Source organism: Etheostoma spectabile, chromosome 8 (assembly GCF_008692095.1).
Source record: "Etheostoma spectabile isolate EspeVRDwgs_2016 chromosome 8, UIUC_Espe_1.0, whole genome shotgun sequence".
NCBI classification, from domain to species: domain Eukaryota; kingdom Metazoa; phylum Chordata; class Actinopteri; order Perciformes; family Percidae; genus Etheostoma; species Etheostoma spectabile.
Genome location: NC_045740.1, coordinates 27532729 through 27547747, shown reverse-complemented (window position 1 = coordinate 27547747; position 15019 = coordinate 27532729). Strand labels below are relative to the sequence as shown.

The 15019-nt window shown below is 40.5% G+C and overlaps 1 protein-coding gene and 1 long non-coding RNA gene across 2 annotated transcripts in view; one reads left to right on the top strand and one right to left on the bottom strand.

The window, feature by feature from the left end:
• Positions 1-15019, bottom strand: part of cracr2aa (calcium release activated channel regulator 2Aa) — a 29580-nt gene that overhangs the window by 9017 nt on the left and 5544 nt on the right. Inside the window, exons 2-17 of the mRNA XM_032523851.1 lie at positions 14344-14738; positions 12356-12467; positions 12069-12261; positions 10557-10703; positions 9470-9560; positions 9245-9340; positions 7698-7885; positions 6914-6985; positions 6672-6717; positions 6382-6470; positions 5902-6253; positions 4998-5130; positions 4511-4592; positions 4086-4200; positions 3064-3165; positions 2168-2244 (exon numbers count right to left, since the gene is read on the bottom strand). Coding sequence (XP_032379742.1) covers positions 2168-2244; positions 3064-3165; positions 4086-4200; positions 4511-4592; positions 4998-5130; positions 5902-6253; positions 6382-6470; positions 6672-6717; positions 6914-6985; positions 7698-7885; positions 9245-9340; positions 9470-9560; positions 10557-10703; positions 12069-12261; positions 12356-12467; positions 14344-14553 — 2105 coding nt within the window. The 5' untranslated portion in view covers positions 14554-14738. The remainder of the gene's footprint in view (positions 1-2167; positions 2245-3063; positions 3166-4085; positions 4201-4510; positions 4593-4997; positions 5131-5901; positions 6254-6381; positions 6471-6671; positions 6718-6913; positions 6986-7697; positions 7886-9244; positions 9341-9469; positions 9561-10556; positions 10704-12068; positions 12262-12355; positions 12468-14343; positions 14739-15019) is intronic.
• The window catches only part of LOC116694248 (uncharacterized), a 15435-nt gene continuing 3826 nt past the window's right edge, over positions 3411-15019 (top strand). The window contains exons 1-2 of the long non-coding RNA XR_004333092.1: positions 3411-3510; positions 6922-6929. This is a non-coding gene — a long non-coding RNA (uncharacterized LOC116694248). The remainder of the gene's footprint in view (positions 3511-6921; positions 6930-15019) is intronic.

The following is a 15019-nucleotide window of genomic DNA, read 5'->3' as shown; positions in this document are numbered from 1 at the left end:
TACTACTACTACTACTACTGCATCCAACCTGCACATGCTGCAGTTCTGCTCTGTGTGTATCAGGCCTGTATGAAACCTGTAGGGGCTTTATTTCATGCTGGGGGGGTAGTTTCACTGCGTATTTGTCATGTTGATGTGTATTAAATGCTGTTTTGCTGTATTGTCACAGCATGGAGCGATCCCTGAGAGTAGAACCGTAATGCAGAGCAGTAATAAAGCCTTATTTGAGTAAAGTAACATTTTGAAACTGTCCAAGCAGACAGCTGATACTTATTTAGTCATAGGTTGCTTTTAAACTTAAGTTGTTTTAAGCGGACCGTCGGACAGTTGGTTCGTTTGGGGTGCTGTGAAAGCTCATTCAGACTCTGGAGCGTACCAAACAACCAAAAACATCTTCTCAACCTTACTCATCTCAACCTTACACACAAGTACGGACTTCTATATGATTCGAGGGATGATAACTTTCAGATGCAGAAGCTATGATCACACCCCGCTGGTTGTCTGTGTGACAACACATCATCATCTTCTTTACTCGCTGTGTGGTCAGCTGCTCATATCACACGTCTTCATTTAAAAACATTAAAGCAAAACCAGAAACCCCAAGACGTTATAAATTTGGTGTTGCTCCATTATTTCTAAGACCAGGAAGTGTCGGAGAGTTTCACTCTGGATATTCTGTCCAATAAACAAGCGACCGTTTCGACCGTGGGCCATTTGTTAACAATATTTAGCGCATTTGACAAAGTGCAGTGTGAACATTAACCAAACCAAATGAAAAATGCTACGATGTTGTAACTTTACTCCTGAATTGCAGCGAGTCTAGCGGACTCGGGGTGTGAAAGCGACGTTACTTCCAATCCAATCCACTTTATTTGTATAGCACATTTTACAAACACAAAGTTACCAAAGTGCTGCACAGAAAACTCAAACATACAAAACAATTAATGTAAAATATGGAAAAAACTAAATAAGACATCTGGTTTAAAAAGTTAAAAAAATAGATAAAAATACTAAATACTAAAATACAATAAAACGTAAGAGCCATCAGAGGCACCACACAACTCACATGGAGTTAAAGCCAAAGAATAAAATGTGTCTTAAGACGAGACTTAAACACTCAACTGTTGGCTGTTCGGACATGAGGGCAGAGCGTTCCAGAGTCTAGTCCAGCCACAGAAAAGTTTTTTAGTTCCATTTAAAGACGTGCTGCAGAATTTTGGACTAACTGTAACGTGAAAGTGCTTTGTGACTTATACCGATATAAAGTGCATACAGTAGTCTAAACGAGAAGAAATAAAAGCATGTATAGCTTGTTCAAAACTGTTAAAAACAAAAACGGTTTTAACTTTGGCTAAAGACAAGATGATAAAAACTAGATTTCACAACTCATTTATTTGTTTGTCAAGTTTAAAATCACTGTCTATTTTTACCCCAAGGTTAGTTACAACAGGATGCACAAAATCACTGAGGGGGCCCAAGTTTACATAGAATTATGGGACCAAACTGCATGATCTCAGTTTTACTCTCATTTAGTTTTAAAAGATTTTGGGCTAACCACGCTTTGACGTCATTTAAACAGTTTAGTAGGGGTTCAGGGAGCTGCCTTCCGGCTTTTTGATTGGTATATAATTGACAATCATCAGCATAAAGATGATAGAGATGCCATGCTTTTTAAAAACTATTCCAAGTGGAAGGAGGTACAGTGCAAAAAGAATAGGACCAAGAATAGATCCCTGGGGGACTCCACAGTTAAGAGGCACAGTTGATGAGGTAGAGTCCCCCATTTTAACAAAGAAGCATCTCCCTGAAAGATATGACTGGAACCATTTTAAGGCAGTCCCACAAACTCCCACACAGTTTTCCAAGCGAGATAGTAGAATTGTGTGGTCAACTGTGTCGAAAGCAGCAGTGAGATCTAAAAGCACTAAAATGGCTGAATCACCAAAATCCGTTATTAAAAACAGGTCATTAAAAACCTTTAAAAGTGCAGACTCAGTGCTATGAAATGCTTTAAAACCTGACTGAAAAATATCTAAGTGCCATGTGCCTCCAAAAAAAACTGTAGCTGCATAAATACACATTTTTCCAAGATTTTTGATAAAAAAGGAAGCTTTACTTGGTTTCCGGTTGCATGAACTCCCACACTGAGGCCTTTACTTCAGCTCACCTGGCTAAATGAATCATGGACTCCACCACATTGTGTCCGGAGCAGGCGCTGCACTCATAGGAAATCATTTGGCAGTCCTGAAAAAGAGGAGGACATGTTTCAACTTTTGATCAGGGTTAGAGTCAATAATGTATAATATAATATTCATATTAATAATATAATAATAGCTGTTAAATTCTCATGGTGCTCCTTTCCAGTCACCATAGAAAGTACATTACACATCAGAGAAAGATGATAAACAAAAACCAACCTCATAATCTTACTGGAGTTGCTTCTACATAAAACTCTCTTCAGTAATTAGTTTCTTCATTTTATAAAAAAAAGAAAACAAGCAACACCACTTTCCTGTGGCCTGACGGGTTAGGCACTGATTAGAAACTTAAAGGTGCCCTGCCACATAAAACCGTTTTTACTTGCATTTTTTGAAATATATTAGTTCCATATGTGTTTGTGAATGGGAAAATGAACTGCTACCTCCTCTGTCAGCTCTAGTCAGAGAAAAGAAATTAAAGGAGACATCAGGCCAATTACAACAGCTGGTCAGTCTGACATCATGTTGCCTGAGCTCATTAATATTCATGAGCTCGCCCAGTTGTGCAGGGTTAAGGATGCTGATAGCCAGGCTCTCATTGGCTAGCTGTTAGCCAATCAGAGTCAAGCAGAAAAGCTCGTTGAATGTTAATAAGAACTGGCACAAATGGAGCTGAGTCTTCCTGCAGGCTTTCTATACCACGCTAGAATGGCTTGAAACAAGGTTACCAAGGTAACAAAGGCATTTGTTCTTTCCACAAAAAATGTGACAGAGTCCATGCCAGAACTTGAGACATTACCACAAAGTAATGAAATACGTTTGGCAGGGCACCTTTAAGCTTAGCAGCTATAACAGACAAACAGACCTTGGCTAGTCTTTCGCCCACTTCTTTCTGAACTTGTCTCTCAATCTCCTTGTCCGTTTTGTTTCCCAAGAGCATGACAGGAATGTCCTCGCCGGCTCCCTCCTGTCAAAGAAGAAAAATCAAATAATACAGACTCAAAGAAACCAATCTTCAAAGAGTCCTTTGCAGTTAAAAGACCACCAGCTTCCCAGTACTGGCTCCCCAGTGGGAAACCAGCCAGTGGTGTATAGAAGCATCGCTGTAAACCAGTTCAGCAACTGACTTTTATTTGTCCTATATCTTCAACATTAATATACTTTGAAATATGTATTCGACATTTACCCAACTGCTGTAGGGAATTAAAATAGAGTAGAGAGCTGAAGTGACGCCCTTCAACTGCCGGTCCATGGGACCTATCTTTCGAAAAAATATGAAAGGGAGTCAATGAGAGATAATAATTATTTTTTGGTCTGGTTCATTCACAAATCATGTGTGTAAATTTAAGAGATAATGTTACACGTCAAGAGATAAACGATTTGACGTAAAGAAGTTGAACGTTAGGTTTTGTGTAAGATAGCTTAGTGAATTAGATCTCAATATACATCACCAGAGAAATAAGTCTGTCTTCTTTCAAAATGAAGGCAGAAGAGGTGAAAACCATTATAAATGGGGTCATGTTGAGTACTACAGCTACTGGAAGGGAGTGGAGGGAAAATGGTGACGTCAGGTAAGGGACTTGGAAATGTAGTCAGTCTAATTACGTATTTTCCCATAGCATTTTACTATCTCACAATAAACAACAAACTGTGACAAACATATGTGTAAACCAAGGCACATGTCGATCAGGACCAGAAAATAGTCTTTCGCCATTGACCAACGTTCATTTTTTTAAATTTTTCAAACATTAGGTCCAATGGAGGCAAATGGAAGGGGCGGAACTTTGGCTCTCTATGGCACAAAAACCCAGAGTAAAACCCAGAGATTTGTTCTGTGGTGTTTTCTGTGAAAATGTGTGCGGCGTAGGGTGACTGTTACGGTCTCACCTTTACACTTGTCAGCCACTGTCTGACAGCAGTGAAGCTCTGCTCGGATGTGATGTCATACATCACAACCACACCGTCAGCCTTGCGAAAGAATTGCTTGGTGATGCTCCGATATCTGCCGGAGGAGAAGGGGAAGTAGACGAAAAGAGGAAGTGTTATCACTGGTCGCAAGTTAAAAGATAGGAATTTGTTTTTTTCAAATGAGAACTCGCTGAAGGGAATTACGTTCGAACATGTATTTCAACTTTTACAAGGAAACTACTGATTCAATGGAACGTCCTGGAATAAAACTAGACTCTTAAAGAAAGCAGCGGTACACAGTAATCTTATCAAAGTGCCACAGCTGAAGCTGAAGTATTGATGCAGTATATTATTAAAGCTTTTCCAATGTGATGATGTCTTTTCCCAGTGATGCCTCGCCTCACCTCTCCTGTCCTGCTGTATCCCACAACTGCAGTGCCACCTGGCTGTTGTCCACAGCTATCGTCTTTACACTGTAATCTATACCTACACACACGCACACACACACACGCACACACACGCACAAGAACATGTTAATCAGCACATTTTTTTTATTATTGTTAACTGTATAAAAAAAATGATCAGAATGGAAGAAACTGGAACTTTTTTTATTTGAGAAACCTTTTATTGATGAATACAACAGCTGCTGTGTTCTCTTAAACCATTAAAATATATACTGTATGTTCTACATACGCCGAACTAACTCCGGCTATATACAGTCTGTTAACCTGTCCTTTCTCTGCTGACACTGCTGTACTTAACATTTTTCACCAGTGCTTTGTAAGCAAACACATACAGAGCCTTAGGTCAACAACAAACAGGGCCGGGTGTATTTAGTTGCCGTTGCCCACAGGAACTAACAAGGGTGTGTTTGAACTACACTGTACATACCCACAGTGGCACAAGTGCCAGAATGGAAGCAGTCATCACAAAATCGCTTAAGGAGGCAGGTCTTTCCTACGCCGGAGTTCCCCACCAGGACGACCTTGAAGAGGCGGTCAGGCGGCGAAGGACCATCTTCCTCCTGAAGAAACAAGATATATACAGTATATAACAAATATTAAAGGGTAATTATGGGATCTCACTTTAAACAATAAGTTAAGTGGATGACTCGTGTAATGATGCCATGTATAGGCTTGTCACGAAAAGTTTTGCGGGACAAAACATTGTCCCAGAAATGATTGCGATAAATGACAACATTGTCAATCTGAGACCATTTTCATGTAATATAATGATATTGGCATAATAATGCAGGAACACCTTTTCAAAGATCAATAAACTTTTATACTAAAGAATACTTAACACTGGAACTAGAAGAACAGTGTCCTGTTTGGACTTTGTCAACTAAACGCCCCAGAGATTGTGTACTGTCATGAAGACGGAGACGGCCCATCTGTTGTAGAAAACTGCACCGGATGCAACAGACAACTCAGACTGGACCCAGTCCAGCTAAGCAAGGACACTTCAACATTGGGATGCAGGGTCAGGGATTGAACCACCAACCTTCCGATTGTTAGGCTCTAGCTCACAGCCCCCCAAGTAGGATTTAGAATTCAATGCAGAAGGTTACGGACATCGGATATAGACTGAATGGACAGTGATCTCGTTAGTAACCCATAGTGATAGGATGAATGTCAGCAGACAGTATGAAGTGAACACACAACTTTTAAATAGCTGACTGCCTCGGAAAATCGATCGATATGGACTATGTATTCCTTAAATGCTGATCACATAGTTAAAAGGTTGGTCTTTGTCAGGCTTTCTTTGGATAAAGTATATAACTGGATAAGCTTACATGTATGCTGGTCTCCTTGCCAACAGGCTGAACCCTCGGAGATGTGGGGGTTTCCCTTTTCTCCACATCTCCCTTCGACTTCTGCTGCTGGGCAGAAGACGCACACAGGTAAATATTGCTCATCACCAAGTCGATATCCTCATCATTGTCCGAGGCGTCCTCTCCTTCACTATACTCCTGCAGTGGGCTTTGGGCCTGGCAGTCATTCTGGAGCAAGTGTGGGAGGTGGTCCTCCTCAATGGAGATGATCCTCTGGAGGTGCCCTCTGGTTTCTGCCAGGTTGAAGGACTGGCCTGAGCCATTGGCTAGGTTGCGTCTCACAGAGCTGGGCGTCGGCTCCTCCTCATCCTCACTGGTGATACAAAGTCTCATTAGAGCCCACACTACAGCTCTAATGGAAACAACACAGATCCAACACAGCAACAGAACATCTACTGCACTAACTGTGGCAAAGTCTAATGACATTTGGTGATGGTTTACCTTCTGAAGACATTTGTGTTTGTGCGTTTCACAACATTGGCTGAAGGCCTCTGCTTCAAACTTGGTGTTTTCTTAGAATTCTTTGGATTCTGCAGAAATGAAGATTTTTATTCATATTGCAGCATGAGATTCAGTGTTCCATGTAACGTTTGGGGTGGCTCTGGTTGTCACTTACATCTTGTTTTCCATTTCTCTCGTCTTTTATAAGAGGACACATGAAGAAGGGACAGGTGACAGGGGACATTTAAAAAATACAGTGTATTAATCTAGCTTTAATAAACAGTACATACCTGATTCAATATGTCCTTTTCATCTCGTAAATGTTTGTTTATTTCCCTGGATACAAGGAAATAAAGAGAAAGTGAGAACCTAAAGTCTATTCATAAAATTTAAATTTTACACAATTGTAAATATTGTGTAACTGGCTGAAGCCATTCTTAGTCTGAACGCCTAGCCTTGTTTGTTTAGTAAATTGAAAAATGAATAAATAAATGATTTCAGAGCCAGAACAGCTGCTCCTCTAGATCCATACCTCAGAAGGTCCAGTTGTTTGAGGAGGCTGGTTCGCTCTCGCTGCAGTCCCTCGGTCAGTCTGTATATTTCACTGTGTTGGGCAACAACGCATCCTTTATTGCAAATACTTTATGACCAAACAGACGCAGCATGCACTGTGGTTACACTTTATTAAAAAACTAGTAATAAATACGACGACCCAGAGCAGAGAAAATGCAAAATGAGTTCATCGACCAGAGTAAGTGCATATGACACAAACAGTGTCTTTTGATGCTTACTTACTGTAAGATACTGTATCACAGCATTTGAAACATAAGCCTTTATGACAGACAGATATACAGACTTTAGTAATCGGGAAGGAAGATTAGGATTTTAATAGAAATCTTTTAATTTAAATAGATTTAATAGAATGTAGAAGTATATAAGTATATAAGAATTGTCAGCGAAATCTGTTTAATGAGAAAATAATTTTAAGACAAAGCAACTTGACAGCCATCATTGCTATGTCTGTCAGCATTACTATGTAAATATGTTAGAGTGGGATGACAGCATAGAGATCCAAATTTGTGAAAGTCGGTTGGTATAAAGGCTGGTTATTAGAGGCAAAAATGTGTTCATTGACAACATACATTGTGAATGAAGTCTGCATCACGCCGGTGTGTTTTTTCTGCCTCTCCATTTGTTTTTAGCAAACACAATGTGATTGCATCCTGACCAACGAGCAAGACATAAAAACTGGAGGCCAAATAGTCAAGGTGGACGTTATAAAGAAGCCAGAGTGAGTAAAAAGAGCTACCACTCACATCTCCTTCTCCTCGTGAAGCTGTGTGGCCTGCTCCTGCAGCAGATTGAGCTGGTCCTGGGCCACAGCCAGCTCCCGGCTGGTGTGGTCCAGCTCCCGCGCTAACTCCTCATTCGTGTGCTTCAGTTTTACGTTCTCCACCTTGGCCACATGTTGTTCACTTTGAAGCTTCTGGCACTGATTCTCCAACTGGAGTCAAAAAAAAGAAACACGTACAGATACTTTGGGATTTCCTAGGTTTAGGTCAGGGTTCTTTAATGTTTTTTAGGCCAAGGCTTCACACAAGGATCGGTCCATTTATTGAGACAGTACTGACTTTTCATAAAATGTTACTGAACCATGTGTCCATCTCTAAATACATCGACATAAAACAATCTATAACACTATATTCAGGAAGATAAAAATGTCCGACTTTAGCGACTCCTAGTGGTGCAAATTTACACAATCTAGTCTTTCGCTCTAAACATACATTGCTTCCTCCACACCTTGTTCCACAGCGCTGCGGAGGAGGGTCTAGCTAGTCCACACAAGTTTATTGGCATTTCTTCAAACCAATCACAAATGTCTTGGGCGGCGCTAAGCTCCGTACGGAGCTGCTGTAAAAAATAGCCTCGGGGAGGAACTTGTTTGGGCTGAACAACTGATTTATTAAAAACCGGTGATGAGGAGCTGTGAAAAGAAGAACAGTCCTTTTTGGTGTAACCAATATTACTTTCACACTAATTTCAAACTTTCCATTCAAAATAGTGGACTTCCTGTTGGGTTTAGGGTCTGGTTCCAATTATGTTTTTTGTATGTCTTGACATGCTTCATATGTGTACCAAGTTCCCCCCCCGCACCACAAACTGTGGGAAACCCTGATTTCCCAAATTACATTTTCAATTCAATTAAATATCAATAAGATTAGGGAGATTTCAGTTAAAATAAAATTTTGCTTGGATAATAAAGTTATTCTTAAAGAACTTATTCTGTAAATTGTAAATGTTAATTGTATGGCAAGAATAAAGTGGTCAAACTCCCGGCCCATTATGTTATACAGCCATGGTGACAAGGCATATATTAAAAGATTAATTTGAGGATTTTAAGAGCAGGTGCAGAAGCCAAGATTTCTCTAAGAACACTTGAATCATAATATAAAGTTAAGTAAGGGATAATGTAGAGTGAGCCGGTCATTACTGCAGGAGAGGTTCAAATCCATAATGTCCCACTCGCTCTACATTGTCCTGTTTATTACATGGCTACTTACTAAACAAATCAATAATTTGACACAAAATTTGTATTTAAAAAGGGTCTATGATCTGAACTGCTCCTAGCAACGGTCTGTTAATTAGAAATAACTGTATTCAGAAATAACAGACCGTACAAGCACATTTACAGCATTTTGTTCCCTATCATTTTTGTTTAATGTTTCTCTTATGTGTTGCTCCTTGGACAGCTTTATTTCACTAAGCAATAACTGAAGTGACAAAGTGTGTGTGAAAGGTTTCTCAGAGACAGTGACTACTGCAGTGCACTTTCTGAGAAATCATTTTGCTATCTCTTACTTACCCTTCTCTGTTTCTGAAAGAGCTGATCCAGCTCTTTCTCCTTAGCGGACAGCTGTAGCTCCAGGTCTTGACTGCGAGACAGAAAGCGCCCGTAGTCCTTCAGTGCGGCAATAAAAGAGGACAAGCAGGACGACAAAGTGCAAGGGTGATGAGAAGGAAGATGATGATGATATACAGTATGATCAACAAAAGAAAATACACTTTGACTTCACTAACAGGTTTTTACCTGCAGCACAATCCTGTCTTTTTCAGTTTTTATTTGCTGCTCCATTTCCACATAAAGGCGCTGGATCTCATCATCGTGCGTTGCTGCTTTCCTGTATGGATCAAATTCAGATGCAATGATGTGCCATGTACAGTTTGTACCCCACACAGTGGCCAACTGCCTAGATTAACACAATTTTAATTCATGAAGTATAGTAGAGCTGGGCGATATGGAGAAAATCCAATATCACGATATTTTTGACCGAATACCTTAATGTTGATGTTGCTGCGATCGTGTAAGGTTGACTATTGGTGCGTTCACAAAACATTCACACAATGAGATTTTAAGTATTAATCAGTGATGTGGATATAATGACTAAGTGGGTAAAGGCAAATAATACGAACATAATACATAAATATTAGTACAGCTAAACCAGTCTGGTAAATTCAGAAAATTACTACTGTAATGCATTCTGTAGGGAGTTGGGTTGGAAACCGGAGGGTTGCCGGTTCACGTCCATACTGGCCAAAGTATAGTGGTGGACTTGTAGCTGGAGAGATGCCAGTTCACCTCCTGGGCACTGCCAAGGTACTCTTGAGCAAGGCACCAAACCCCAACTGCTCGGGACGCCTGTCCATCGACAGCTGCAGCCCCCTCACTCTGACATCTCTCCATTAGTGCATGTATAGTCCTGACCTGAGTTACACACACACACACACACACACACACACACACACACACACACACACACACACACACACACACACACACACACACACACACACACACACACCACCACAACACACACACACACACACACACACACACACACACACACACACACACACACAGTACGAGCATGTGTGTGTGTGTGTAACTCAAGTCTTTGTGTAATGTGTGTAATTACAAAAGATTGGAAATTTCGTAATTATTCCTTATGGGATTAATGAATTATCATTATTATTATTATTATTATTAAAACCAGGAAAAGACAACAACCTTTATGTCATATAATAACATTACGATATCCAAAATTTAAGACGATATCTTGACCCATATAGATGTCAATATTGCCCAGCTCTAAAGTATAGCACGCCCCCCAGCTGACCTTTCGAGGGCGTTCTCCATCTCCCTCTTCTCCTGGTTGGCCTCTATGATCTGGGAGGTCACTCTGGCCAGGAAGTCTTCAAAATTGGATAAAAGGTGAGGTTCATCTCGGCGCACCTGGGCCCACAAACTGCGCACCTCAGCAGCACTGATGGGACAGAAGTAAGAAGCAGGGGTATACAAGTGTCAATTACTTTGATGTCATTTGCAGTCTTTGTTGTGAGGTTTCACAAGAACCGCACTATTCTTCTTTAGACTTCGACATGAGATCAAACAACCCACTTATCAATTGGCAGGTGACCACTCTACCACTGAGCCACAAACATGATGTTCTTTGCCTTGACAAAATCCATTTATTACTGCTGCAAAAAAAATCTGAAGTTATTCCATAAGTGTTTGTTTGAGTGCTTTTGTGTGATCCAGGCTCTGCAGCTAATGCACTGACGAGGCAGCAAGATTGAAACACTGAATATAAACAATGATTTAGGCATTGAAATGTGCATTCATAACAGAAGTGAGACAATCTGAGTGCTGATAGAAATTTTATACTCCTGTTATAACAAACAATGGTATGGGTCTTTAAACTATGAGAAGGTAAGGGAAGTTAAACAAATCCCTGGAAGACGTTTCAGCAGTTTCAAATACTTACCCTTAAACTCAGGTAAACATCAAAACCAGTTAGTGCCGCACAAACTGATCTGATCTAAAATGTCAACTCAAGCTCACTAGGCAGGCAGAAGCCAATAGGATGGGTACATCTGCCATCCACCTTTGTCACTGTGTACATGTGTGCATTGAGTTGGAGTTGTTTGTTAAAGGTGAGTCTAGTCATGCATTTCATAAGATCCTGTCATTATCCAATATATCTTTTCATCTAACAAAGCAATGTCTAAACTAGACCTGCACGATTAATCATTATGAAATTGCGATCTAGATTCACCTTGTTCACAATTTAACTATTAAATAACTTTGATTTTTTTTCATTGTATTTTAAATGACTTTGATTCTCATTTAATGTAACGAGCCAACTGCATTACAAACGCTACTACTTTCTTCTGTGAGTTTTAAACATAGACTGTATAAAATAGGTGTTAAAGTGCTGCCAAGCGCTGCAATGCTCTCCCTTCTCTTCATCAAAGCCTCTATGTTTACAATGAAAATCCTACTGTTTAACACTGATATGTTTTAAACACACAAAAAAAAAAAAAAAAAATCACATTAAAACAGATAATATTCAGTCTCACTTTAATACAGCGAGGCAGAGCACAGGTTGCTCAGAGAGGGAGCACAGGAACAGCTTTGTTTGAGAGTGGAAACTTCCAACTTGTCTCTAAGTTTGCACAGCTGATTATAGTCTCAGGCTAAGTTCACTAAATTCGTAGTGTAGACTCAAAGCAGCCGTTAACAAAGTGAGCAAAGATATGACGTGGGAACAAAACAAGAACACACACACAAGCACACACACACACACACACACACACACACACACACACACACACAGTAACGTACTCACTCTTCAAAGACACTGTTGGCTCCGAGGTTTTCCATGAGCATGCAAAAGTGTTTCTCCTCTTCATCCTCGTCTTCTTCTCTTGCCCGGCTCTCCTCCCACTGGGTCTGGTACAGGACCTCTGCCGGGCTTTGACAGGGGTTCTTCTCCCCCATGTCTTCCTCCACAGAAATCTTCTGACCAGATAAAAACTCACCTAGCAAAAACAGGCGCACAATCAAAACATCAGGCTAAAACTACTGATGATAGTAGCATTGTTAAAAAGGGAGAGAAACAGTCTGAAAACGTACTAAAGCCGGAGGAGAACTCTTCGAGGGTAAGGTATTCGTTGCCGTCGGAATCAAGGGTATCAAACACATTTTCCAACTCCTCCGCACTGAGAGGGAGCTCGGTGTTCAGCCTCTATTTAAAAAAAAAGACACAAAACGCAGCTGCTATTGGCAAGAACAAAGCCTAAAGCGCATTAACAATACCGTAGCTTCAACAGCAGCTTCTTCAGACATATAAGGTCAGTCATTAGTGCAGTGGCTACACAACAGTTGGTGGTTGTTCAGTTATTTTCAGCAGTCAGAATTAGACTAAAATTAGCACAAATAACAATAAGATGCAAGTTATATTTCAATTAGCCTTGTTCTCATTCCCATTTTACCAGAGCCTGTTTAATGGACATGCATCATTAGGGGTGTGAGTATCTACAGATTCAAAATCGATTCATAGAATTCCAAAAATCAATTAATTTTTGTTCTAATTCTGTGTGTACTGTCACATGGGGAAAGTAACTACATTTACATTCTGTGAATAGTTTTTCTTTGTATTAAGAATTGTTTTTGAATTGAAAATCGATTTTGAATCTAATCTTGAGCCCAAAAATAGATATTGAATTGAATCGTGAAATTTTCTGAATCTTGCACCCCTATGCATCATCTTTCGCAACACAGTGCTTCACACTGTTACAGTTAAACACATCAACACCTGGAATCTTCCCAGTGCAGCTACAGTACAGTCTCCAATCATTGACCACTGTGCAGCTCTATAGAAACAGATGTTGGTTCAAGTGAGACTGTCAAAAGTCCTTTCGCAGAATATTTGAAGTAGACTAAGATAATGTTTGAGAGGGGAGACAGCTGCTCCTTATCTAAAGGGTTAATCCAAAGAGACATGACTGAGCAAGAACCCTCCCGAAAAGACCTTGTGACCATGCTGGATAGTTTACAAGGAAAGCCAACACAGCCACACCTCTGTAAGCAGCTCAGGTTTTATGCTGTGTTTACACTGCTGCAAATGTTGACTGAGATGACCCATACAATCCAGAGGAGGGACAGGGTGGCACCTACGTACGATTATCAGCTGTTCTTGTAAAGTGTGTTATCTTGGCAAAACATATCCCTAATGTCAGCAAAGAGTAGAATTGTAAAACAGGTTGGTTGCCACAGCGTGAAGCGTCCTTTTAAGCTGTGAAAATATTGGGAGTGCAAATACTGTGTCAAGAGTGCACATAAATGTAGGCAGTACCACTCACTTTTCTTGTTAGATCGTCTGCAACCTTTGAACAACATCTGGAAAGTGTAAAACAAATATATCTAACAGTAACAAGTGCTACTTTTAAGTACTGTTTTTTATTCTCTTTATTACAGACGCTCATATAAATTGAGGTGAGGAGGACTGGACCTCTGTCCTGCCCGCCATCAAATTTCCAAGCCATTATCATAAGCACCAGATCAAAGCTTCCCCTCTGTGTATTTATGCACCCCGGAGCGAGAGCCTAAAAGTGCTTCATCAAAGGATTAGCCACGGCAGGGATGAATATCCGAGTGGCAAGTGAATCTGCACAATAATGTGAGTGGAGGGGTTGCATGACAAAGCTTCCGCCTGGCTCTCTGTGTCTCACACTCTTTTATGCCGCTTTGAATAAGCTGCACATGTCCTATCGCTGTCCTGTTCGGCATCATCTACGAGTGCACAGACCGCCCCTGCATTGTACGCTCATTCATGATGAATAAGTAGTTATCTCTAAAACAAAATAGTGGAAATGTGATGCTCTTTACAGTGTGGATGCTAAAAAAAAAAAAGTCCAAACAGCGCTGATACTTTGACATTTAGGTGTCCCCACAAGTTACATAAGTTGGTAAAATTTAGTTTCTATTATTTTCTGTAGCAGTAAGCCCATCAATAAATTCTAAGCTTACATGACATCATTTAAGTTATTTTATTTGTATTACTTTCATGCAACAAAGGGGAGTTTTTGCACAACTTTGCACCCTTGTATCAGCATCCTTACCTGCATGTCACGTCGGGTGATGAAGCCCTTGTTCTCCGTGTCACACATCTGGAAGAACTCAAAGGTTTTCTCCACGATAGTGTTTTGTCCCACATCCACGTTCTCACGCTTGCTCACCTTGTCGCTGCTTCCTTCCCTTTGCCATGCAGTTCGGGCCACCGCGGTGGCCGTGGTGATGGTGGCGGCACAGGGAGCAGTAATAGCTGCCATGGTACTTGTGAGTCTATTGATATAAGAGCGTTTTTCCCGCGCCCTTCACATGAGCCAGGTACAGTACAGACAGCGGCGTGGAGGTAGGAGATCCTGGAGCTTCAGGCTGCTCGGCATCAGAGGCTCTCACCAATGTCACAGATAGTCATCTCTTAGCAACCGCCTCTTTAATTAGTCGAGGAAACCTAGGAGAGAGACACGAGAGTCTTCTTTTTAAATAAGCACAGTTCCTTGCCCAATAAAAAATATGTTAATCAAATCAAATCAAATTTATTTAACGTGTAAAATCATCATTAGACATGGTCTCTCAGTGCACTTTGCAATTAAGGGAACACAAAAATAACAGACAGCAACAAAAAAATTGAACAGCAAGAAAGCAGAAATAATAAACACAAAACCAGCAACATAACATGATATGTGAAATAGGTTTGTTTGTGAAGGACGCAGAAAGGATGGTGTGTTATGG